Source organism: Zeus faber, assembly GCF_960531495.2.
Source record: "Zeus faber genome assembly, chromosome: 17".
Classification (NCBI taxonomy): domain Eukaryota; kingdom Metazoa; phylum Chordata; class Actinopteri; order Zeiformes; family Zeidae; genus Zeus; species Zeus faber.
In genome coordinates, this window is record NC_137204.1 from 9970579 (window position 1) to 9994113 (window position 23535).

The 23535-nt window shown below is 45.3% G+C and overlaps 1 protein-coding gene across 1 annotated transcript; it reads right to left on the minus strand.

Annotated features, from left to right (window-relative positions):
* Positions 1 to 767: 767 nt before the first annotated feature.
* On the minus strand, positions 768 to 20030 carry kmt5aa (lysine methyltransferase 5Aa). The gene is made up of 7 exons (XM_080018247.1): positions 19808 to 20030; positions 12368 to 12431; positions 10485 to 10749; positions 10050 to 10137; positions 9875 to 9934; positions 8741 to 8931; positions 768 to 2467 (listed from the first exon to the last, which is right to left on the minus strand). The coding sequence occupies exons 1-7, from the start codon at positions 19814 to 19816 to the stop codon at positions 2257 to 2259; spliced, it is 888 nt and encodes a 295-aa protein (XP_079874373.1). The 5' UTR covers positions 19817 to 20030; the 3' UTR covers positions 768 to 2256.
* Positions 20031 to 23535: the final 3505 nt, after the last annotated feature.

Consider the following 23535-nt stretch of genomic DNA (forward strand, 5'->3'; position numbering starts at 1 on the left):
GCTTGGTGATTTGGATGTAAAAATCAACATATTGGAGACATGCATACATTTGAATGAAAGATTACTGAATATGCAAGGTCCTCAACTCCAAAATCAGTCGAAAATTCACTCAAATGAAACAGGAAATTAACTGTAGGGCTGGTGAAAGGTGTTTCTGCTACAGTACATTAGAGATTACAAGGCGCATGTTTATAAATAAGAGTACTTAGTGGTACTCTTTCCCCCATATCTAAAAGAAGAATGTTTTTATTAAGTGTTCCGCTCAAATATCACCACCAAATAGTATTAGTTAGATTTAAAAACCCCAGTTAGGGTTGGAAGTGAATACAGCTGTTGCACAACTTGCTACAACCACATATTTAATTTATGCTTAAAATGCTTACATTGAGTGAACAAAATAATATTAACACAAATGGTAAAAATATTTTTTGGGTTATTTTGGTTATTTATGCATCTTGTGTCCATCATGCAAAGGGTGACATCCCATAAAAAAAAGCAACACACACACACACACACACACACACACACACACACACACACACACACACACACACACACACACACACACACACACACACACACACACACACACACACTTCCCAGAAGTATGAAACAAGGTCAGGATAATATATTTACTACCAAATTCTAAAAGAGGCAAATTTTCTTTATTTATAGATGAACAAAATGAACCAGATCCAGGCCAAACACTGCTCTATAATAATGATGATGATAATAATAATAATAATAATAACAACAACAACAATTCATTCACTTTCAGTTTATAATTTATCACAAAAGGCAGTCAGGGTAAATGTGTACTGGGATAAAAATACATTTGAAAAATTAAAACAAAAAAATAAAAGGAAAAATGACCTGCTGGCAGTTCATGCGCTAAATATTTTCACATGGAGCATTTGGTTGTGAATGTTCTGACAGGATTTATCGACATATAGATTAAAATTGTAAAAACAGCTATACAAAAACAATAGGTCACAATTCAGTGTCTGGAACCACATTCCAGGAGTTCTTTTTTTTTTTTTACCAGCTCGCGATTATATCATTTTTAAATGTATGTACATTAAAGGTGTGTACCAAGAGTTCTCTGGTAATTTATAGTAAATATTGCTTAGATAATAACCCATAAAGAGAAACCGTATCAAGGAAAGGGCTAAACGATAACTACCATCGGCATGCTGTGAATGCATTCGTTCAAACAGGAATAGAAAAATGTAAAAAATAAACGCGATCCGGTGCCATACCGACGTGGAAAACCAACGGACGGATGATATCTTACAAAGCGGGCGTACCACATCTTTAAAAATGGAAAACCTTTAATGAAAAAAAACCCAAAATAATGTATTCAAGTCAATCCCACATCCATTCCCTCGTACACACATACGAGACCCTCCGAGTATTCTTACAGATTAAAGGAGTTTGGCAGAGGCTGGAAAGTCCAGGTTCATGGGTAGAAGTGCCGCCGTGTTTTTGCTCCAGCCCTGCACGGATCGCTCCATCCAAACTCTGGGCCAACGTTAATCAGTAGATCCGCACGGACGACTCCAAAATCCCAGAGTGGAGTTTTTCTTACTTTCCGAAACCCGGATTTTCCACCTCTGGGCCGATCGGTGATGTCTCGGTTTGTCGTTGTGCAAATTGATATATCGGTGGGGTGTTCGCAATGGCTGTTGATCAAAACCAGTCAGTCCACTGTTGAGGAGGAAATGCCCCTCACTCCAGACCGGTCAATCTCTAATCTCAGTCCTTCAAAACCGATGCAGAGGTCCGACGATGCGATTTAGTCTTAGCCACACATGCTGACTGGACCCTGACCCTTGACTTGCTGTAAAAACTTTCATCTTACAGAAGGAATATATTACCTTATTTATTACATATTTGACTGTTAAATTAACGCTTAATGCTTGGGAGTCGATTTGATTGCTCCTTGTTTTATTTTAGCTTTATTTATACAACTCTCCTTCCTAACAACATGGCACCAACTACGCGGTGTTCACTCCCGTTTTACAGCCGCGTCTGCTACTACGTTCTAAAGAGGATAGTTTTGTGTCACAAACATCGACTTAAAATTACTTCATATATAGCTGAAATGGGACAACGTCTTGCGCTGTATGCCTTTAAACGAAAAAAAAAAAAAAAAAGTAAAAGGTACATCATGTACCATGGTACTTAGGCGTGTTTTTGATGGGAGCCAATGCAGAACAATACCAACGTTGGTTTGTTTCTCACCCCTCCTCTGGATCAATATTTGAGCCACGGGTGAGCGGCGATGGAGGCTTTGCTGCGGTCACCGTAGTCGTAGAGCAGCTCCTCGCCCTCGTCAATGTCTTGGGACGCCACCAGGATGAGGTGGGGTGTGCCGGCGATTTCGTGGAGCTTGGTTTGGCAGTTTCCGTTTTTGCTGTGATTGAGCAACCTGCCCTTACGCCCCGTCTCTTTCGTGGCGTCGACACTACGGGGAGGGGAAAAAAATCAAAAATCATTCGGATAAGGAACCTGAGCTGGAATGTGTCCTTTCTATAAGTTTGGATATTATTATTGTTTATGCATTATTTTTCTTCTAAATCCCCTCCCGTGACTCCAAATATTCTCCTGTAGTAACTCAGCAGTTGAAATAGAAATCAAATGGTTCAAATCAAACTTTAATGCTCTGAAAGTAGTTAGAGATGTCTCAAGGTGATACTGAAGTGGTATCAACCGATGCAAATATCTTCAACGCAAAAAAATGACATGAGGTGAATATGGTGAAACACATGAGTTTAACTGTCAATAAAATAACCAGCTGTTGGAATTGTCTGAAGACGCAAGGGGAATCGGGGACATTATTGCAGGAGAGCGCAGAGGATCGAGAGAAGAGGAACGGACCGTCACACACAAAAAATTTTTTTAATAAAAATCAGACTCCAAGCAAGTTTAAGTTCTCATCTACAATATTCTACTCGCCATCAAAGTGAATGCATCAGTGCTGTCTGTTCAACAAATCCATGATCATATGGCAAAGTATGTGAGTATACCAGAAAACGGGCAAAGCCAAAATTATACATTTGAATTTGTGAACTCAATGATATTGTACAGAACGAGATGAGGAGGAATGTTGGAAATGCCCCTCGGCATACCCTGATAGTAGATGAGAGCGCAGATAACTGCACAAAATGCTAGTGCTATACATAAAATACAGGGAGGAAAACAATGTCAGTTACAAAACTCTTCGGCAGCATCATTCAGTTAACAGCATGCACTGCTCACGATGCTGTAGAGGCCATCGCTCAGTTGTACTCCAACCATGGACTAGACTGCAGAGAATGGTGATGCTGACCTCCGATGGTGCCTCAGTAATGCGAGGAAAGCGCAATGTTGTTGCAGCTTTGAGATGGCAAATACCACATAACGCTGCGTGGCCCACAGGAGGACTTGGGAATTGATGATGCTTGGAAAGATGTGCCTTGCGAGAAGTGGAAATTCTTCTCAGAACTGTGTATTTCAGTTTCTCCCGGTCGTCACAAAAAAAAGGGCAAATTCGAGGAACTTAGCAAGGGTTCTAAATGGGGATTCACTGTCGTTCAGGCCTTTGAGCGAAGTGCGATGGCTGTCGCACCACCAAGCTGTGAAAGCTGTTGTGAGAAACTACACTGTTCTACAATACTGCAGGAAAAAAAACCCACTGATAACGGAGAGCCGATGGCAAAATACTGCTACAAAAAAAAGTGGTCCAAAGTACAAGGTTACTCTCACTGCTCTTGGAGATGTGTTGGGCGAGCTGGCCCAACACTGCCTTTCTCTTCAAAGACGCAACCTGACTGTGATGAAAGGGTGCTGCTTTGCAAGACCCGAGATCGAGGACCTGCATTGCCAATACTTGAAGGATTCAAGATTCAAGAGGTATATTTATCACATATACACATCACATCACATATACATACGGTCATACATATATGCAGTGAAATGTGATGCGGAGGATGCTCAGTGTAGTGACTGTGTCAGAGATGAGGGCCTTAACAGCTGATGAGGCAAATACCAGAGATATTACTCTCTCTGTTTATTCGTAAGCTTTGTGATCTCTTGGACGCTGATTTTCCAGAGGATGAATTAAATGCGTGGTCTGCATTTGACATTGAGTCATTGAGTTGGGACATCAGTTTTGAGTATGGATCAACAGACATCGCTACACTGGCAAAGAAGTACGAGGCCATTCTCACACAATCTATGGAGGCCATTAACAGTGAATATGCTGAATTAAAGTACATAGCGAAACAAAAACTTAAACAAGGATCAATCAGCACATTCTCAGGAATGTGGGGAGGTCTTACAACTTGTGAACATCTGCGGTACATTTCAAGCATCCGGTGCCGATTGTGAAAGAGGCTTTAGTTTGATGAAATTGTATCAAAACAACATCCAGAAATAGTCTTGAAGTGACACAATAGGACCAGTTAATGCGAATCAATCGAGTCAAGGCAAGAAGCAGATGGGGCCAAACTGTACAAAGTGTACAACCACTGGAGAAGTGAAAAGGACACTGCATCATGTTTGTGTTTTGAACCGAGCAAAATCTGATGTTTGAAGATCAATGTCTATTCTACTCAGTTTCCTGAACAAGACCACTTACAGTGTAAACCCTCGCAGAGGTCAGAGGAGCCCTTCCTGCTGAGTTTACCTAGTGCCGCATGAATGGACTAGATCCACAATGAAGATTTAAGGTAACTTCACTGCGCCTAAACAATTTACTCATATGATGATGTTTTGACCTGAACAAAACCTGATCTCTGAAAGGTGGATGTGGCGGACCAAGAGGTGTGGTCAAGCCGCGGCTGCAGATGGCAGCAAGGCTCCCTTACCCGCGGTCGCCGAGCTGCTTCGACTTGGCTGAATTGCGTGGCGCTGATTGGTCCGACTCGGGACAAGAGATTCAAGAGGTTTATTTGTCACATATACATAAATTCATACATATATGCAGTGAAATGTCATTGCAAGCCAGGGAGCTTTCTTAATGTTTGTCTGTCTTGCAGAGGGTATCGGCGCACAGGCTCATTAGCCGACCAGGAGCCAAAGCGGTACACCATTCCTCCTGCACCCGAAACCACTATCATTATTATTATTATTTTTTAATGATACTTGTGGCCAGCAAGCCTTTTTGTTCAAGCTTATAATATAAACTCTCGCCAGAAAGACTCCATCTCCCTCCCTAAACCAGGAGCACGCTGCAACCGACCACTGGTCCACCGCCGCCAACCAGGAGCCGGGCAGAGGATCAGACCCACGTCTGAGCCCAGGATCCAGGCAGGATTCGGCAGGTCCCCAGCCCGTCCCGATACCCGGAGGAGTGGGGGTGCTGCGTCCGACCCCAGGACCCACGCGGCATCGCTTGGGCTCCGCTGCACCCACGGGCGCCGGGAGATGCGCCTTTTCATTCCCACAGGCCGGCCCGGGGGAGGGCAGATGTCTACCGGCTGGGTCCTGTGGAGCCGCGGGATGCTGTCTCCCCTTCCTGTGCTGTCCCCACCCTGTCCCGCGTCAGCTCCCAGTGCGGTGCTGCCGCGGGAAATCAGGGAGCTGCACAGACGTCTGGGCAGGGGTGCGGGCACTGTGGGCGGCCCCCGGATGGAACTCGGCCAGGTGGTCCGGGTTACCAGCCCGCCGGACCAAGTACCGGTAAGGCTACAAGAGGGTAGTCATTAGGCTTTGCCGGACTCGAGCTGTTCGCACACGCGTCCAGCAATGCCTGGTTTGACCCAGGGCTTTGGTGGAGGCATCACAGGTTGAGGTTCGTTGTATGCATGGGAATGTTCACGCGTATCCAATGGTCCGGCTCAAAATTCGTTACAAGGGGAAAAAGCCTAGCCTATTCGCACTCCCTGATTTTGGGCACGGATTGGCCAGGGTTTGACGCGTTGATGAGAGAGGCTTGGAGAGTGCATTCACAGTCGGTAGGGCAATGTGAGTGTTGCGTTGCGGTGATGCACAGGGGTTCTTGGCGGGTGGTGCGGCCTCATTATCGGGCCGTTAGAACGCAGGGCTGTTAGACCGCAGTGCCATTAGACCGCAGTGCCCTTGGGTATCGTTTTGTTTTAGTCCTAGTGGATTATGCAACCAAATACCCCGAGGCGGTGCCATTGTACAGTATTACGGCCAAAAGTAGTGCAGGCGCTGTTTCAGGTCATCTCCCGAGTCGAGATTCCGAAGGAAATCCTGACCGACCAGGGCAGTACCTTTATGTCATGTACACTTCAGGAACTTTACGAGTTTCTGGGCGTCCGCTCAATTTGGACCAGCAATTACCATCCCCAGACCGATGACCTGGTGGAGCGCTCTAATAAAACGCTGAAAAACGTGATTCCGAAGTTCGTTCACGATGATTGCCGTAATTGGGACAAGTGGTTGGACTCCCTGTTGTTTGCGGTGCGGGAGGTTCCCCATGCATCCATGGGATTTTTTCCCTTTGAACTCATCTTTGGCACGGGACCCGGTGGGGTGCTCGACCTAATTAAAGAAAACTTAGAGGAAGGCCCTCGCACCAGATAAAACGAAATACAGTATGTTGTGGACCCGAGAGCAAAGTTACATGCGCTGATTCGGCCGTTATCACGGAAGAATTTGCCCCGGGCTCAGGAACGTCAGTGCCTCTTATATGACAGGGATGCCGGGCTCAGATAATTCGCACCGGGAGACAAAGTGTTAGTGTTGCTCCCTATGTCCAGCTCTAAATCTCTTGTGACGTGGCAAGGGCATTGTGTGGTCACACAGCAGGTTGGCGAGGTGGAACGGTCTGACAGGCAGGGGGTGACACAGATTTATCACCTTAACTTCTTAAAAGAATGGAGGGAGGGGGCGTCCATGGATCTGGTCACACCAGTCATTGAGCGTGATGAGTTGTGGCCCGAGGTTCAAAAAGCAGCCGATCATACCGCCATGTTAAGTGACCATCTCTCTCTGTCCCAGAGGGCTGACGTGGATGCACTTCAGCGTTGCTTCTCTGATGTTTTCTCCTCCCTGCCAGACCTCACGTCCCTCATACACCACCATGTGGAGACGACCCCCGGTGGTGAAGGTGCGCTCTCGGCCATATTGCCTGCCCGAACATAAACACAAGATCGTGCAGGCGGAATTAGAGGCCATGCTGGACATGGCCCTGATAGAGAAATCGATGAGTGACTAGTCCCATCGTGCTGGTGGGTAAGCCCGACGGGTCGGTCCGGTTCTGCGTAGACAACCGAAGGGCCAACGCGGTGTCAAAGTTTGACACCTACCTGATGCCCTGGGGTCGAAGAACTGCCTCAACCAGTTAGTTACGGCTCTTTTTTGACGACACTGGATTCAACAAAGGGCTACTGCAAGATTCCCTTGTCTCAGGAGTCCAAGGAAAGATCGGCGCTCTCCACTCCGTTTGGCTTGTACCACTTTTGCACACTTCTGTTTCGGGTTGTTTGGTGCCCCAGCCACCTTTCAGCGACTCATGGGCCGCGTTCTGAGTCTGCATGTAGCATACGCCGCCGCCTACCTAGACGACGTAATCATTCACAGCGACACCTGGGAGCGGCATATGCAGCATGTGGGCGCAGTGCTTGAGTCAGTGAGACAGGCGGGGCTCACCGCCAACCCAAAGAAGTGTGCTGTGGGACAGAGGGAGGTACGGTACCCGGGGTACCACTTGGGTAAAGGCCTGGTCTGACCCCAGCTTGATAAAACTGCTGTGGTCGCACGCCGAGACACAAGACCGTGGAGTTGAGGCAGTTCTTGGGGCTGGCCGGCTACTATTCAAGTTTTGTACCCGGCTTTTCGGAGCTAACCAGCCCCTCGTCCGACTTAACGCAAAAGGGTGCTCCAGATCCGGTCCAGTAGTCAGAGAGTAGACTGGACGGCTTCCCAGCCTAAGTCAGGCGGTGGGGGTATGTGGCGGACCAAGGGGCGTGGTCAAGCCGTGGCTGTAGACTGCAGAATGCCTCCTTATCCTGCAGCCGCCAAGCTGCCTCGACTTGGCCAAATCAGCATGCGACTCGGGGCAGGGAGCTTTATTAATGTTTGTCTGACCTGCAGAGGGCATTGCCGCACCATTCATTCCTCCTGCGCCCAAAATGATCATAATCATCACCGCCATTATTATTATTATTATTGATACTTGTGGCCAGCGTGCCTTTTTGTTCAAGCTTATAATAAAAACTCTCGCCATGTTGGCAAACCACGGCAAAAAAGACTCGAAAGTCTCCCTCCCTAAACCCCTACCTGTGGACAGAGACTCCCACAGCGGATGTGTCTCATTTCTTCCTATTGATGTTTTTCCAGAGCAAGACCATCACCTAAAACCCAGGAGGTCTTCTTCTAACATCTGCAAGAACTACATAGTATACTGTAGCTCAATGGACATGTAATGGACAAGCAAAAACAATTTTGTTTCTTTTTCACTGTAACTGGCCTAGATATAGTACATTTTATTAGACGTTATCTAACTGCAATTATTACTGTACTTGACTGACATGTCATTTGTCATGATCTTAGGGGTTGGACAGGTGGTGGCCGTGGCATGCACATAGCAGAGTAATTCTCAGGGGGTTTGTGTTCACTCAGACAGTTGAAAAATTTGAGCAAACATTGCTGGTGACTCATTAATCATCACGCAATATTATAAATAAGAGTGATCGATAGATAAAGCAATACAACAAAAAAAAAAATATTTAAATGGCAATATATGGAAAAAAAATGTAAAATATGCAGAAGAAGTAGTTTATCGTACCAGTATGTTTTGCAGCGGTACTGAAAGTAGTACATGTAGCAGCCGGTGGTGGGGTTCTGAGCATACTCCACCTCCCTCTTCTTGGCGTCAGTGATCTGCAGGAGGTCCCCGTGGTACTCCACCACGTACTCACCCTTGCAGAAACACCGCGTGGCGAACACACCCCTCCCTTTGCCTTCGATATGCTGCACCTGAAGATGGAACACAGCACAGAACACAGCTGTTCTGTTAAAGAGAACCTATTATGCTCCCTTTTACACAAGTTAATATAGGTCTGAGGTCCCAAAAACATGTCCTTGCTGAAAATACCACTCAGATTATTCTAACATGCGTTAGAATGGCATTCAACATAACTTTCTTGTTCCAAAACGGGCTGCTTTTTGTGTGAGGAGCCACCCTCCCAGGGCCCCAAGTTCTGTGAGCCAATGGGGTTTGAGCATGGTTTCCTCGTTTCATTATATTTACGCCTTAACTTCCACTCAGTTCACCTTATCAAGAGTCTTCACTTACATTAGATCTACAAGGCCTAATTTAAAAGTTAGTTCAGACTTTCGTCGCCGTTCTCCATTCTCCATCTCGTGTGGGAGACGCGGACAAGTTCGAAAATAAAATAAATACATCTACAATAAAAACACAATTTTAATTGGTTGTCTTGAGAAAGGCATGCACGCATATAGGTTTTTATATAGGACAAGTGAAGAATTGGCAATGTGGTTAATAGTTAGAAATTTAACATTTTGGATTTGGGGAAATTGTGCTCAGCAGTGGTATTCAAACATCTAATGAAAAAAAAAAAAATTTAAATATGAATTGTATTCTTTTCAATGAACTAATGAAAGTAAGAACCCCCCCCCCCCCCCCCCCCCAGCTGTCCCACCTAATCTGGCAATATTCCCAGTGCACCTTCCCCCAATGTTTAAAAAAACCCAAAAGTATTTATTTAAATAAACTATTATCCTATTAGATTTAGAAACTTTAAATACTGTATATTATTTTAAATTATATTCTCTCGCACCCCCTTGCAATTCCTCTGAGCCCCACTAGGGGGAAGTGCCCCATAGCTTGAATACCACTGGTTTACAACTTTATATTGGCCAGCACAAGGCAGAAATCCAAGCAGAAAACATCACTTACCTCCATCCCTTCCTCTATGCCATTGGTGATGAGATCATCAATGTGCTTCTTTTGTTCACACTGGCAACAAAATGGCACAGTAGTAAAACACAAGAAATATAAGGAAAAGAAAAAAACAAAACAAAAAAAACAACAAACACAAAACCAATATGCGTTTCTAGCTGACCCAACCAACCTTGAGTTCCGCTTTGCTTTTCCTTAAACTTCTCCGCATGGGAAAGTAGTCCGTTATGATTCGGTTTTGGGAGTTTTTGCCATGTGTTCTGTCATAAACGGAAAAACAAATGACAAAAGAAAAAAGAATAATTAGAATCAGAATGCGTTTATTCTGCCAGGTGCACTTACATGTAGGAGGAATATGTCATGGTGATGATTGGTGCGCTTCTACAGAAAAAAATAAAAAAGCTTTACAGTAGGAAAAAAATATATATATATTTTTTTAAATATTCAAAAATACTAAACAGAAATAGTCAAATATATTAAAATATATACAGAATATACAAATACAATTATATGCACAGGATAAGTTATTGGATACAGGGTATCAATTATTGCCAAGTAAAAATGATATAAAGTCACGTAATGATTCATCCAAAGTATTGTGACTTACATTCTGAGCGTGGTCTTCTTCCCGCGCACCTTATGCCGGACACCTCTCCTCTGGTGGGCCAGGTGAGCAGTGCTCTTGTTGTTGTTGCCATGGTGGTGGAGGGGAGTGTGGGCCATGCTGCTGTTGTTGCCGAGTGGCAGAGAGAGCTCTGGCGGGGAGCAGCGGAGCATCTCATCCGACCAGCACGACGCACGCTTACTGCAGCTCCCCTCCTTCCCCGCCGAGGGGTCGTGCTTTTTAAAACCCGTGGAATTTGGTCTCCTTTCTGGGTGGGAAGGAGCCGAGCGAGCATACAATGAAAATGAAAAGAGGATGATGAGCCGGTGGTCTTAAAAGTTGTATTTATCCAATACTGGCTAGGTAATATAACTTTAGTCTCATGGAACCATGCGTTTCAATCCTGGCTTATGTGCTAGTTTATAAACAGCTTTCTAGACAAACAAACAGCTAAACACACATATTGGAGACAACACTTTCCACACACACACACACACACACACACACACACACACACACACACACACACACACACACACACACACACACACACACACACACACACACACACACACACACACACACACACACACACACACACACACTGTATTTCCTCAAATAGTGACCAGGATCTTTATTTACCTCAACTTCAGAGGATAGCAGGCCTTTATTGGAAGCTGGCTTATATTAGAGGCAGGCTTTTATATCTAATTCCCTCTGTTTAATAACCATATTTGAGCATATTTTAGTATGAATTTGAAATTAAACTTCCGTCTGGGTGCCACGCCATGCCATGCAAACACATGTATGGTGAAAAAAGAGAAAGCTAGTCGCTACCCTAAAAGTTGCACTTGTGGTGGTAGCCGACGGGGGGGAACTATAGTTTTCCGAGTTCACCATGAACGCACCACTTCCTGCTTGTAGCGCTGGAGAGTGAGAGCGCTCAGAAAGGCGCATTTGCCCCAAGAAGTGATCTGCTATGCAGAAGTAGGAAATGGAGAAAATGAAACAAACAAAATATAATTAAATAAAAACACAATTTTTTTTATATCTGATTTGTGTGGGAGCAGAGCTCTGCACCGGAACAGCGCCGCAGCTCCGATAAGTTTTTCCCCCGGTCTATATTTGAGGCAGGCTTCTTTTTGTTCACGCCCCAGAATTAATAATAGACCCAGTTCATATTTGAGTGCCGGTTTATATTTTAGGAAATACAGTACATACATACATACAGTACAGTATATATACTATATACCAGGGCTGGGCCATTTATTTAATAATCGGACAATTGTTGGTTATCGACGGTCATCGACACAAGCAAAACATTTTATGTGTGCTTAAACACCACACGATCCCTCTAAAACAAAGCCGACAATACTTCCTCTCCCTGCAACAATCGCGCTGGCTATGAAGGGCGTTGTCTTTGGAGTTTACCTTGCATTTCAAATAGCATTGTTTTTAATCCCCCTTTTGCAGTAGACTAAGGAGTTATTGTCTTCCTTCTCCCACTTACTTAAACACAGTGGCACCTGCTTAAATGTGGCTATTATTTGGGTTTATATTATTCTATTTTATCCGAAGTCGACAATTAATATTGTTCACAAAAACATAAAAACATACTTAAATAAAACAAAGCCCCCACCCCCCCCAGACGAGACGATAATGCCGATCGATTCGATTATTGGGTGATGATCGGTTAGCAGTAAAAATTTCATGACCGGCCCAGCCCTACGGTACATACATGCATACATGCATACATACATGCATACATACATACATACATACATGCATGCATACATGCATACATACATGCATAGATACATGCATAGATACATGCATACAAACATACATACATACATACATACATACAGCAATAAAGAAAGACTTACCTTCATCTTCCTTCTCTGAGTTGCAGCTCAAAAGGGTAATGGAATGGCTGTTACATAAAATGTCCTGTGAAAACAAAAGTGAAAAACTGTTTACACACTAGTGTTAAAAATAGGCCCATAAGACCATTACCACTAATATCTAAGAGTAATGGTTGTTGACTCCCATCCCTATTAACAAACATTAACAAAAGTGGTAGTTACAGGAAAATGGGTTAAATAGAAATAGTAAGCACTAGTTTCCTAACTCTACATACAAACACAAAGTGGAAGCAGTCGTTGCCAACATCCTGTTTACTGTTTGGGGTGTGGGTGTGGTGTGGTTTAAGCAGCCACACCTGTCCTGCCTCCAGGTAATTGGGCCTGGGATCAGGGTGTCTGTACGCCTGTTGCTCGTCAGAGCAATCAACAAGCAACAGGTAAACCATCACCATCACCATGCCCACACACACACACACACGACAATGTTTCATCTGCTGCTGGCTTGTTACATCTTGAGACTCTGGACAATAAACCGGTGTGTTTGCAACATCTCTGCCTTGTGTCTTTGTGTCGGAGGGCCCTGGAAATGCCATTTGCATGTGTGGCAGGCAGATCTGCTGATAGATGATGATGATGATGATGATGATGATGATTCAGTGACTTATGTCATTGAATGCTCTTCTTCTGTTGTCTACATTACATTCATCATTAAGCAGACGCCTTTGTCCAAAGCAACTTGCAATTATTCATACACAGATATTCATACAGCCATCAGGAGCAGTTAGGGGTTAAGTGTCTTGCTCAAGGACACTACAGCGTGCTATCAGGAGGAGCTGGGGATTGAACTGGCAACCTACTAGACCTACTAGACGACCCACTCTACCTCCTGAACTACTGCCCAGTAGCCCGTTTAGAGATCGGAGGTCCCAGATCATGTTCCGGCAGGATCCGGCACAAATTAAGCCCTGGTTATATGTCATCTAGAAAAAAAACTCAGAATGCTGAGCCCCAATGTTTATCAAAGTTGGACCACAGCATGTCTGGACTGCCCTGGATACGATTTATTCAATTGAAATTTCCTGCATCCCATAGTTTGGCCACAATTAATTTCACAAAAAATGTCGGGGGGGGGGGCTATTTTATTTACCATAACTCCTCAATGCATTGTGCTATCATATTCCAACTTGGTAGATATTTGCGTCATGATTTTCCTCAATTTTAAATTTAGTCCAAAATGTTTCTTTCGTAACTCCTCCTACAAATCTGGTCCAAATAAACAAAATGGCTGCCATCGGTTAATCAAATTGCAGCATCAATTCAACAGGGTTAGCAATGGCTAATCTTCATTAAATTTAATGATCATATGCACCAGTGTCTGTAATCAATGTTTTATTCTTGTGTGTCTCGGGTCTGAGGGGCGTCGTGTGGGTGTGGTAATTGATTAGTATCTTTGGTTTCACTGGCTATTGTTCCAGAGTTTTGAGTGAAGCCCCTCCCATAAATAAACCAGCGTGGTCATTGAAAAGCAGTGTTCATTTTGTTAACGAAAAACTATGACGAAAAATGTTCCTCAACTACCTTTTTTCCATGACTCAGACGAGACATTCACGAGCTAAAAATTTTGATAATAAAAACTATGACAAATTGTATGTTCTGTTTTCGTGGACGAGACGAGATGTATCTCTCAACTTTGACGCATGCATGCAGGTCAAGATAATCCTTCGATATTCCGTGTGATGCCAAGTCAGAATGTGAAACCGTGTGTGGCTCTAGGATCAGAGTGGTTGCATACCTGTTGCTCATTGGTTGGTCTAACGAGCAACAGGTAAAACCCACATCCCCACCCACACACAGGATAGGAGGCCGTGTCATGAGACATGCTATCTGCTCCTGGGCTTATTCCAGCTGGCGCACTCTCTAGAATAAACTGGTGTTTAGAACCCCCGTCTTCCGTGTCTCTGTGCCGGAGGTCCCTGAACACGTGACTTGGGTGGCACGTGGTAGGAGAAACTGCCAAAATCACGATATATATTTAATAATAATAATAATGCCCAACTTACAGTTTTAAGAGTATCCTTAGGACAGAACCCCAAATAAAACAGAAGGTTAATTATGGTTTATAATTTACAATTATTTATTATCGGAACAAACAGGTGACAAACAGAACCAACATGGCTTTACGGTTAACACTGAAAAATAAAAAATAAAAAATAAAAAAATATATGTAAACAACTGCTGTGATTCCTATCACATCAAATGCCAACACTGATTAAATGAAATAAAAACCTAAATGTTTAGGATGATTATGCTACTGTAAATTCTTTGAATATCTTTATATATATTCTTGGCAACATCACTACAAGTTTCTTGCAAGAAAGACTAATCTGTCAACTCTCTCAGGCTTTAAAGCTGCTCTTATGTTAGGGCACAATGTTGCCACCTGTGCTAAAAGCACGCTCTGAGGGGGAACGTTCAGCGAACGCACCACTCTCTGCAGGACCCACATGCCATGAGCAGTACAGTTCCCAAAACAGGCAGTGGTGTTGCCTGTCAGGATGCCCTCCACTGCTCCTCAGTAGAAGGACCTGATGATCCTCACCGAGACTGAATTTCTTCAGCTGCCTGAGGTGTAAAGACGCTGCTTCGTCTTTCTCACCAGAGTGTCTAAGTGTTTAGTCCATGTTAAGTCCTCTGTGGTGTGGACACCCAGGTGCTTGAAGCTGCTCACCCTGTCGACAGAAGTCCCATTAATCATCAACAGCGCGTCCTCAGTTGTAATCCTCTGCTGAAGTCCACAATCAGCTCCTTAGTTTTGCCTTTTGTTGTCCTGGCACCAAAGTGACAGGTCAGCAGCCTCCTCACGGTAGGCCTTCTTGTTATAGCTGGTGATCGGGCCCACCATGACAGTGTCATCAGCAAACTTGATGTTGTTGGAGCTGGACCTGGCCACACAGTCGTGTGTACAGGGAGTACAGTAGGGGGCTGAGGACGCAGCCCTGGGGGGATCCTGTGTTCAGGATGAGGGTGCTGGACGAGTGCCTCCCCACCCTAACCACCTGGGGCCTGGCTGTGAGGAAGTCCAGGATCCAGGCACACAACAGAGTGTTAAGTCCTAGCTCCAGCAGCTTGACAGCTAGTCTGGTGGGGACTTTGGTGTCGAAAGCTGAACTGTAGAGCCCTCAATCAGAGCCCTCCTGATGCCATGCTCAGACACTGAGAGTGATCGCTCATCCCCAGGAGTGTATCTCAAATTAGCCGGCGAGCAGGCGCTGTTGTTGTCAGCCTCAAACCGTACACAAAAGAAGTTCAGTTCGTTGGCTCGGGAGGCGTCCACGCTCCTGGCAGGGGAGGGGCTGCTCTTGTAGTCAGTAATAGTCCGCAGCCCCTGCCACAAGCATCTGGTGTCTCGTTGCCCCATCTGTATATCCACTGTGTCCCTGTATGCCTGTTTAGCATCCTTCACCGCCCTCTGCAGTTTATAGGACGCGTAATTGTCCATGTTGCCAGATACAAGACCGTCGTTGTAAGCGGCCGTGCGAGCAATCAGAGTGCCGCGGATGGATTTATCGACCCACGGTTTATGGTTTGGAAATATCCTAACTTTCACTGTGGGAACGATGCTGTCCGCTAACATGGCTATGAAACTCATAGCAACTTCCGTAAACTCGCTGACGTCACTGGAACTTGATTGGAACATGTCCCAGTCTACATCACTCAGAGCGTCCTGAAGATCGGCCTCTGATTGGTCCGACCACTGCTTTACGTCCCTCGTCAATACCGTTCCGGGTACGATGCTAGGCTTGTAAACAGGAAGCAACGAGATGGTCCGGTTTCCCAAAAGCAGGGAGCGAGACGGTCTTGTATCCGTTATTGTAAAGTGTGTAGCAGTGCTCCCAAGTTCTTTCTCCCCTTATGGCACACGGGATGTGTTGATGGAAATTAGGCAGAACTTTTTTTTAAGGTTCGACCTGTTAAAGGTCCCCAGCCACCACCACAGCCGCGTCGGATGTTTGTTTTGAAGTCCACACAACACATCACATAGATCCGATCCGATATTGCGGTGTTCCCTTGCGATGGAATATAAACGGTTGTGAACATGACCGTGCTGAATTCCTGGGAGAGGAAGAATGGACAGCATGGGATGGTCAGCTAGGTCCAGGTTCGGCAAGCAGGAGCGGGAGAGAGTCTTGATGTTGTTGGGGTTACACCAGCTGCTGTTGATGATGAGGCAGATGCCTCCACCCTTGGATTTCCCCGACTACCCCAACCTGTCTGCGCGGAACACAGTGTTTGTGTGTGTGTGTGTGTGTGTGTGTGTGTGTGTGTGTGTGTATATAGTTGCTCCGATATTCACAAAATTTGGTATGCACATTGCTCTCATCGTTTAGGACATATTTCACATTGGCTTTCATTAGCTCCCCCAACCAAAGTCGGCCATTTTGAATTTTGTGTGTTTTTCTTGTATTTTATGCAAACTTTCGCAACCTCCTCCTAGGGGGTTCATCAGATCCAGCCCATACTCGCACAGCCTATATAAAATACCTTGAGGATTAAAATAAGATAAAAGTTGTTTTTTTTCGTCTAACAATGTGGGCGTGGCGAGGCGTCAAATTTCTATGTCTGGCCATTTTCAGGTGCCATACTTTCACAAACTCCTAGCAGATTAAACAGATCCACCTCAAACTTGGTCATCGTATATACAAAGAGCTTACGGATGAAAGTTGTTAAAAGTTTGAGTCTTCATCGAACGCCGTGGCGAGCTGTCAAATTTCCATATTTATTTCCACACGAAACAAGAAGCGGTTTGCAACTCGACTGTACATTGTCAAAGCTGCCTCAAACTTAAAATGCACATAAGAGTCCCGGCCTGAAGACATTTATGTGCCAATTTTGAATTATCGCCATAGTGGTGACTGTTGGCAATAGAAATTGTCATTTTTAATACATTAATGTACTCCTCCTAATAACATCTTACTCCTTTGGCAGTGTTTGATGGTCGCAAAAGTGCATTGCTGTGTCAACCGGTATCTCCCCAGCATCCCCGATGTACGCAACGTGAGGGCCCGCTGAAAGCAGCTTAGAGCTTTAGGTTCTTTTAATTGTTTTTCTGTTGTATTGTGTTTCTGTTATATTCGACTTATTTTATTAAAAAAATAAATTCCTCCTTATATTCACCTTGATATTTTATCTTTTAATGGCCACTACATAGTTGTTGCCTGTCATGCCCCAATAATTTCATTATACCGAATGACTTTGGTTTGTACTGTATACTTGACAAATAAAACACTTTGTTTCTTTTCAAGGGGACCTGTTCTGCTCATTTTCCACAAGTTAATATAGGTCTCTGCGGTCCCCAAAACATTTCTTTGAAGTTTGTTGCTGAAAATACCACTCAGATTTTGCATGTTAGCCATTCTTACATGCATATATAACCCTCCTGTTCCTGACCTGCAATTTCAGTGCGTGTGTGGCTTTAAATGAAAATGCTGCTGCCCACGCCCACTCCTGAGCCTTTGTATAAAGTATGTAAACTTTTACTGATTTCACCTAATGAGTCCACCAAAATGTGAGTCTGAACAAATTTGAGTCAAGAAATCACATTAGATCTACAAGGAGTCATTTATTAGGGGAAAAAAGGAAAATAAATCAAATAAATACATCTACAACAAAAGACTCTTGAAAAATTGGTTTTTGTTTGGAGAAATGCATGGCAGCACGCCGCAGCCTACAGTCCATCTACTGCATAAAGGTTTTTTTAGAAAGAAATACACAGGAGAAAAACATTTTAAATACTTACATTTCCCTCATCTGCAGTTTCTTCACAGACGGTTGGTGTTAATTCCTCTTTTGAACGTTTGCGCTAGTCTTTCCAGCGGCGCCTTTTATTCCGTTAGTGGACTTATTCAGATGGGGGGGGGGGTTAATTCCTACAATCCATTTTCAAAGATTACAAAAAATGGGCGTGGAGTGCAACTTCTGAGCGACTTTGACAGCAGCCAAATTGTGATGGCTAGACGACTGTGTCAGAGCGTCTCCAAAACGGCAGGACTTGTGGGGTGTTCCCAGTATGCAGTGGTTAGTAGTAGGGCTGGGCGATAAAACTATCTTGATCATTTTTCCACAATAAAATCTTCCACGATAACAATGATACATTTATGAGATTTATTTTCAATACAGCTGTTTTTGTCCGTTTCCTCTACCTACAAAGACACGACATGAAAAGTCAATTCTACAGCAGAGAAACAAACACGTTTAGTTGAACTAAAGGGCACTTCCCCAGGGGTTTCAACGTCTGGATCCCATTGAGGGTCGTCGCGCCGATCGGTTGTGTTATGTTACACATGTTGTTATCAAACACGAAGTCTGACCAGTGTTGGGGTCCAGGTGCGCCGGGGCTTCCTCCGATCCCTCCCCGGCCGCGGCGCCCTCGGGCCGGGCAGCGCGCACCGGGGATGAGACCACCCGGAGCTGACGCAGCGGATCAGCCTCAAACACCAACTCCCTCTTCTCAGCCTGGCGCGGCCCCCATCCCCGCAAAAGGAGAGCGATTAAAGAAAGAATTCGCGGTTTTCTGTGACGTCTGGTCTGACATGGTCAGACAAGAGTCCCTCGGCCCGCTCCCAAAGTCCCGCATAATTACAGAGCGGGGATTCGGGAAGTTTCCGGACTGTTCTCAGACGACAATGATTATATTATTTACAAGGGCTGCCCCTGATTTAAGATTTTACTAGTCGAATAATGGTCGTCAGTTCAAGCCATTAGTCGACTGATCATCGACTTGAAATGATGTGCTGCTAACGTGTTGGTGACAGGTACCACAGGACACCTTCAGAGGTCTTGTGGAGTCCACGCCATGGCGGCACGAGGGCGACCTACACAATATTTTACATGTAGTGTATTATTATTATTATTACTATTACTATTATTATTGCCTTTTTGATGTGAGTTGCTCTGACGCTACAATTTCCTTACGGGGATGGATAAAGTATCCATATCTATTCTAGGATCCGTTTACAAATGGCATTTATCCGATTTAAAGGGGTCCCTGGTGCTCATTTTCGAATCGAGTCAAACTTTTCCCAAACAGCGGTGTCATTTTGGACGGGTGGGTCGGGGAGACCTCCACGCCCAGTCTCGCCCGCAGTCCCTTACCGGGCCTCCTCGATCATCACCCCTTCGAGAAGGGCACACCTCGGGTATTTCCACACAGACCCCACGGCCAATGCTCCAGAATTACTATGATTATAAGCGCAGCTGGGTCTGTCCCACTCACAACAATAACACCCTGCCCCGCCGCCCCCGTCTCGCTGTCCCAAGTCTCCGAAATGTGGGCATTTAAACTGCAACTCCTCCTCGGCCCGTCCACACAAAGTCGCCAAAGTGCACCCACGAACCTCACCCGAGGTTTCACCCCCCGACATACCCACACACGTGAACACGCGGCCGAACCAGCAAACTTACCCCGTTCATGTTGGACTCGTTTCGGCGTCTCTTCCCGTTTCCTGCGCCTTCTCAAAACTGATCCGTCCGCGAATGAATCAAGTCCTCGCCGATTCGATCGTGTGCCGGATCACCCGTCGCGTGTATTCGTCGTTGTCTTCCCGGGTCGGGGCTTCGGCCTTCTCTTGAAATGCGTTCATAAATATATGTGTTGATAAAACACAACAAAAGCAAAAAAAAAAAAACAAAAACAAAAAACAACTCCTCAGCCGATGTAGCTCTGCGTAACGTACGCATCCGCCATGTTGCAAATGAGACGGGAGGGGAGGGTGGAGGAGGGTGGGGGTCGACCTCTGGTGGTAGGTCCAGACCAGCGCGGTTTAGTGCAACAGTACGAGTTGAGCCTCGAACCGGGCTCATTTTATGTTCTGCCGGGTTCAAGTGGCTTTCCTCTGTCCGTAGTAAGCGGCGGTGAACAGGAACAAGCTTGTAACGAACACGTATGGTGGATGTTTGTCAGTCAAAGACGCTAAATTATCCACTGACCAATCCCAGTCACTCATCTTTAAAGTGGTAATCCATTCGATTATTTTGTTTTCAAAAGGCCCCTATTTTATCCTTTTTTTTTTAGCAGCCATTTTATAAGAAACAGCTATTTTATGTATTATGTGCTCCATTATACAGTGTTTCCATTCTTGGTGTCAGGTCTACCCAGATAGATAGATAGATAGATAGATAGATAGATAGATAGATAGATAGATAGATAGATAGATAGATAGATAGATAGATGGATGGTTCGATGGATGGATGGATGGATGGATGGATGGATGGATGGATAGATAGGATGAGAGAGAAGAAGGATGATGAAAAGATGGAGAGAACATATAAGAAAGAAAGATTGATATATAGAAGATAGGTAGAATATAACTATAGATAGAACTATAGATAGATATATAGAACTATAGATAGATAGATAGATAGATAGATAGATAGATAGATAGATAGATAGATAGATAGATAGATAGATAGATAGATAGATAGATAGATGGACGGACGGACGGACGGACGGACGGACAGACAGACAGATGGTTAGTTCGATGGATGGATAGATAGATAGATAGATAGATAGATAGATAGATAGATAGATAGATAGATAGATAGATAGATAGATAGATAGATAGATAGATAGATAGAACGCGCTGATAGGGCACGAGTCAGTAAACTGTCTACATGGATGGAGATTCACAAAAAAAGAACAGTGGCGGAAGGGTGAAAAAATATCCCCACAATTAGAAGATGGCGTATTTTTGAGAAAAGGGAGTGGACAGTGTTGCTCTAAGACACCGCTTTAGAGTGAAGACAAAATCTGGGAAACCTGGGCGTTGCGGTTTCATATTGCATTCCGTGACTTTGTGATGTAACCCAGCCAGCACAGACAGGGTTATGGATTCATTTTCACTTTAAGTTTGATCACAGTTTTAAGAACTATCCGGGCCGAAATGTTGATTAATATCAATTCACTGCTACAGCAAACTGACTAGCTCTTATTAATATATTTGACAATGACTATTGTAATACAATGCATCTTTATTAGACTGTAATTAATTGTAGTATCTCAAAAGTGAAAGCAGCCAGGCTGTACACAGAATTGGTGCATGGAAATTCTATATCTGAGTATCAAATGTCTGATATTGAAATATCAGTTAAAAGTATTTATTTGGAAAGACACATTTCATTTTTTATTTGACAAAATTGCATTGCTCAAGTACAAACAGCTATAGATAAATAGACACAGACAGACAGACAGATAGATAGATAGACACAGACAGACAGATAGATAGATAGATAGATCGATCGATAGATAGATAGTAATGTATACTTAACCCATAAGGAGAAGGTTATTATTGACCATAAACAGTGCACCTACCAGTTTTATTTCTCATTATCGAATGTGTTTCAATGATTTGTTTGATAAACACCAATGTATCACTAGTGAAACTGGTTGATTCTCAGTACCGCACAGAGCTATAGTTTGGGTGTTGTCATTAAACCTAAACCTTCAACATCGTGGGCACTTTCTATTGCAGGGTTCTGTCGTCACAAGAGGAGCACAAACTAGTTCCTGATGATCGCCTGTTCGTGCGAAGCGACATTCCTTGAAAGTGAAAGTGTGACACTGGATATTCCTACCAGTGGACATGTTACAGGTAACTTCAAAAAGAATGAATGGAAAATGTAGAGTTTGACCAGAGTGCAGTTGGAATTCGCCATTCACCTAACCCCCCACCCCCAAGTGGACTTTTGAAGGTTGCCCATTAGACACCAAAGGTCTTTTTTTTGGTCCACCTCCCCAACGGCAAAACAAAGTGAGCAGGAAGAAGCAGGAACAGGAAGTCTCGCCGACGCGTCACTTCCGAGAGAGGGCTCGCAGAGTCACGTGACTCCGAATTAGCTTGCCGCCCGTGCTATCTTTTGCCGTTAATGTTGACCAGTTTCGAAATGACAACCCTCTTGCCGGTGCCGCGGCCGGCTTCTCGTCGCCGGGGGGGGGCCGGTGTCCGGCCGGGGGCGTCGATTCCGCCGGCGGGGGAGCGGGAATTCGACTGTGGGAACCGCCGCTGTCGGGCTCGGCGTCACGTGACCAGCATGCGGCTGAGCGTTTGATAAAAGATGGCGTAGCGGCGGAGCGGAGAGGACAACAAGACTGCTGCTGCCACGGACTGCCCTCCGAGCGGCGCCTCCCACCCCCACCGCCGCCTCCCACACCCCCCCAGCACAACTACCAAGTAAGCGGCTTTTTTTTTTTTTTTTATTTATGACGAAACGACCGGCGTCGAACCCGCGAGTGACCCGGGCGGCGCAGACATCACACAGGGCTGTGAAACGTGAGTTATTTCCCCCGCACCACCACCACCACCACCACCACCACCACCGATCGGCTGCGAAGGCGGGCGCGTCTCGGCGAGGGCTCGCGGAAGCTAGCTCGCACGGAGGGTGACAGAGCGGGGGGGGGGACCAGCGCCGACAGCCGGATCAAAACAACGAGGCGGGTGGTTAAGCCAGCTAGCGCGGTCTCGGCCACCGACTTAAGTTGGTTACGCTTGCGGTTTAGTTCACAACTTGGCGTCTTTTAAGTTGTCCCGCGTTTTGGGCCGTGCGAATACCCAAACAACCCGCAGTCACCATAATAAACAGGCGGGTTTGTTTTATTCGCCGGCTACAACTGCGTTGTACACAACGTACAACCGGCATCGTTTGACGCCCGGCGAGCGTTTTGTAACTGGATTACTGTGCATCGCCAGTGGGGAACAGAAAGAGAGACTACTTGTGTCGGTAGTTTACGCCACCCACGCGTGTAAAGCCGCTGGTGAAAGTATTACTTGCATCGGTGTGTGTTAATCAGTCGTTAGCCGGGCGTGTGACCGTACTGTCGCGTCACTGTGGTTACTGTACGTTTGGATACGGTCAGTTATTCCACACAACACGCGCAGCTAGGCTAAGCTACTCCTCCTTTGAAGTTAGCAATAGCGGTGACTCATTGGAAAATCGAAAATTATCCTTCGGACCGCTGCAACACGGCGTCGGGGACGGGCAGCGGGTGTCCTTTACGCCGCCGCACGGCTACCAAAGAGCGGCATTAAAGCGTGTTAGCGGAGCGGGGAAGCCTCCCATGAGTCAGGCGGAGCAGGAAGTGGAGCACGGCAGCAAACACGTGTCTCGGTCTGGGTCACTTTGGAAGTCGCCAGTCG

What these genes read in the sequence shown, in the direction of transcription:
- kmt5aa (XM_080018247.1), bottom strand. An exon ending in AAGAAGACCACGCTCAGAAT is followed by an intron (nt 10,138 to 10,484) that starts GTAAGTCACAAT and finishes CGTTTATGACAG; the next exon opens with AACACATGGCAAAAACTCCC. An exon ending in GCATAGAGGAAGGGATGGAG is followed by an intron (nt 8,932 to 9,874) that starts GTAAGTGATGTT and finishes TTCCATCTTCAG; the next exon opens with GTGCAGCATATCGAAGGCAA.